This window comes from Cynara cardunculus, assembly GCF_001531365.2.
Source record: "Cynara cardunculus var. scolymus isolate 2C chromosome LG 17, CcrdV1, whole genome shotgun sequence".
NCBI classification, from domain to species: Eukaryota; Viridiplantae; Streptophyta; class Magnoliopsida; order Asterales; family Asteraceae; genus Cynara; species Cynara cardunculus.
The window spans coordinates 6,853,905-6,856,916 of record NC_037544.1 but is presented as its reverse complement, the minus strand read 5'-3'; the positions used below and the strand labels follow the sequence as shown (position 1 = coordinate 6,856,916).

The window sequence follows — 3,012 nt, the reverse complement described above, 5'->3', positions numbered from 1 at the left end:
TTACCGAAGTGTTCTTCGATTTTTCATTTCTTATGATTTTCTGCTGCAACCTAACCGTAGGAATCTAATCCATATATTTAATTTTACCACATTGACCACTGTAAATAATGGTTCAGTTAATCCATTCACAGTTTACCAAATCGTTTTTTTACCAAACCTTGTTTATAAATACGACTGGTCTATCATTTTCTAAATTCCCAACAAATTCTATACCATATTTTTGCCTCTCTATCTCCACAATTTTCTACGTACCCTCAATCCAACTATTAGGCAATCCATCATCTTGTTTGGAAAAACGATACCATCAATTAACAAAAATGGAAGAAAACCAAGAAATCGTCAAAACGCCATTAACGACCGCGGTTATCCTCATTTGTATCATTGCAGGTTCTGCGGGTTTGATGTTCGGATACGATACTGCTGTAATCGGTCAGTTCTTTATTGCTTTTTATGCACATAATTTTCGAATATGACTCAATCGAAGATATGATCTGAGGGTATGATGTATGCAGACTTGTTCTCAAAATATTAACGTTAGTTTTGGTTTTAGGGGGGGTAATGATGATGAGGCCATTTTTAAAGAGATTCTTTCCGTCAGTTTTGCTGAGGATGAGGGACGTGAAACAAGACCAATACTGTCTATTTAACAGCCATAAACTAACAGCATTGGTCTCTTCGATGTTCATAGCTGGTTCCGTGTCGTCTTTGTTGGCTGGTCGCGTTACAAGTGTTATAGGACGCAAGCTTAGTTTGGTTACGAGCGGGATCTTGTTCTTAACGGGTAATGCCCTAGGCGTTTTTGCACAGAATGTTGATATGCTCATCGTCAGCCGCCTCTTTGTCGGGTTTGGCCTTGGTTTCGCAAATCAGGTGTGCACTTTTTATATAATGTAAGTTCCTAAGCTCTGTATGACGAATAATGATCATAAATGCACTCTGTGTACCCCTACCGGTTGACCGATCAACCATAAACGGTATGCTGAGCCAATGTTAGATTCCACAAGATAACGGGAGAATCTCTTACAGTTACTACATAATTTCTTCAAAATAGAGACACAAAAGTTAAAATCTGAAAATAACTTACGTTCAACTCCAACGGTTTCTTCATTTTAAAGTTAAAATAATTTAATTTAAAGTTGAAATAATTTAAAAGTTCCAGGGTTGTTGAGATTATAAATGTGCATAATTTGTTGCCCATCTCTACAAGGCTGCTCCAGTTTACATAACAGAAATGGCGCCAACAAAATGGCGAGGAACTCTAACTACCGCTTTTCAGTTCTTCATATGTTTGGGCACCGTAATCGCCACCTTGATCAACTTCGCCGCCAACAATTCTGGCAGCGACCGTGGCTGGCGGCTCACATTGGGCGGTGGCAGCGTACCCGCCATCATCTTGACCACTGGGGCCTTTTTCATACCGGACACACCACCGAGCCTGATCCAGCGCGGCATGCAGGATGAGGCCCAGGTGACATTGACCAAGGTGCGGTCAACTAGGGTGGAAGCCGAAGCGGAGCTGCGAGACTTGATCAGCTCCACAAAGGCCGCGAGATTGAACAACGAGAATCCGTATGTGAAATTAATGGAGCTGCAATACAGGCCACAGTTAGCGATGACAATAGCTATCGCGGGGTTTCAGAAGCTGACCGGGGTGGGTATGGTTGCGTTTTATGCTCCCATCGTTATGAAGACGATCGGCATAGGAACAGCAGGGTCTTTGTTAGCGGCTGTAGTACTCGGAATAGTGAATCTGGCATCGGTACTCGTGTCGGCTTATATGGTCGATAAGATAGGAAGACGGCTTCTTTTTTTACAAGGTGGTGTGCAGATAATCTTTTCTCAGGTACTTTGCTAACACAATTAGAACGGATCTACTTGATCAGTTGGTTTGGTTTTATGGTTTTATATAGGATAGATCAACCTAACAAGACTAACTAATTTAGGGGCCGTTTACTAAACACTTGGTAAGTGCTTACCTGATAAATTTCCTCATCGGATGAACATGAGATGGGCCAAGAATCTTACCGGGTAAGAGCGATGAGAATGATGGAGAGTCTTATCCGATAAGTGAGGATGACGACTCTTACCCAGGTATTGCATTCGATATGTTTTGATATACTAAAATCTTACGCACCAAAATAAATCATAGTGTTGACTCCTATCGGTAAGCGCTTACCGGGTAAGCAATTGGGTAAACGGCCCCTTAGTATGGTAAATTGGTTGACAGTTAGACCTACATGTATCGAAAAGAACTTACCGCGTTCATAACGGAGGTGTTCTTCCCTTGTTGATAAGAACACCTTTGTATGTTCTCACGTCCTTTGTTAACAGAGCTAGAGATCTAACTTCAGATTGATTTGGTTTTATGGTCTTATATGGGACAAATCCACTGAACCTTGGCTAGTCTGGTTCGGTTGCTTGGCAGTGTAGGCCTACACACCTAATATATGTATCTAAAAGAACTTACGGAGTTAAAACGGATTGATTTGAAGGTGTTTATCGCGTGCACGCTAGCACTTCAATCAAAATGTGTGATTGGGACATTACCATATAACTACGGGATCGTGGTGCTAGTCCTGATGTGTCTTATCTCATCGGCATTCGGATGGTCATGGGGTCCGCTTACTTGGCTTGTCCCAAGTGAAATACTACCAATCGAGGTTCGTGCAGCGGGAACTGGAATAAGCGTCGCAACAAACTTTGTCATCACTTTTCTCCTGACTCAATTGTCGATGGCGATGCTATGTTCTATGAAGTTTGGATTGTTCTTGTTCTACGGTGCCACGACATTCTTCATGACCACATTCATTGGCGTATTTTTGCCCGAGACCAAAGGGGTTCCACTTGAGTCGATGGACGAAATTTGGGGTAAGCATTGGTTTTGGAAGTGGTCTGCTTCTACGTAGATTTGGTTTGGTTTGGTTTGGCTTGCAAATATCTTGTGCCTTACTCGACAGCATAAGATGTCTTAATTTCTTCAAGCACCTATGAAGGCTCAAGATGGTCGTTAAG

General features: G+C 42.1%; 1 protein-coding gene across 1 annotated transcript; it reads left to right on the top strand.

Annotated features, from left to right (window-relative positions):
• The first annotated feature begins 317 nt into the window (after nucleotides 1-317).
• LOC112500572 (sugar transport protein 5-like) lies at nucleotides 318-3,012 on the top strand. Its single transcript, XM_025104076.1, has 4 exons — nucleotides 318-429; nucleotides 551-870; nucleotides 1,208-1,843; nucleotides 2,493-3,012. The coding sequence occupies exons 1-4, from the start codon at nucleotides 318-320 to the stop codon at nucleotides 2,904-2,906; spliced, it is 1,482 nt and encodes a 493-aa protein (XP_024959844.1). The 3' UTR covers nucleotides 2,907-3,012.

Bases quoted from the DNA above. Each gene is read 5' to 3' on its own strand.
- LOC112500572 (XM_025104076.1), top strand. From the start codon at position 318: ATGGAAGAAAACCAAGAAATCGTCAAAACGCCATTAACGACCGCGGTT. The intron at 871-1,207 runs GTGTGCACTTTT...CATCTCTACAAG, and splicing joins GCCTTGGTTTCGCAAATCAG to GCTGCTCCAGTTTACATAAC. The intron at 1,844-2,492 runs GTACTTTGCTAA...ATTGATTTGAAG, and splicing joins TGCAGATAATCTTTTCTCAG to GTGTTTATCGCGTGCACGCT.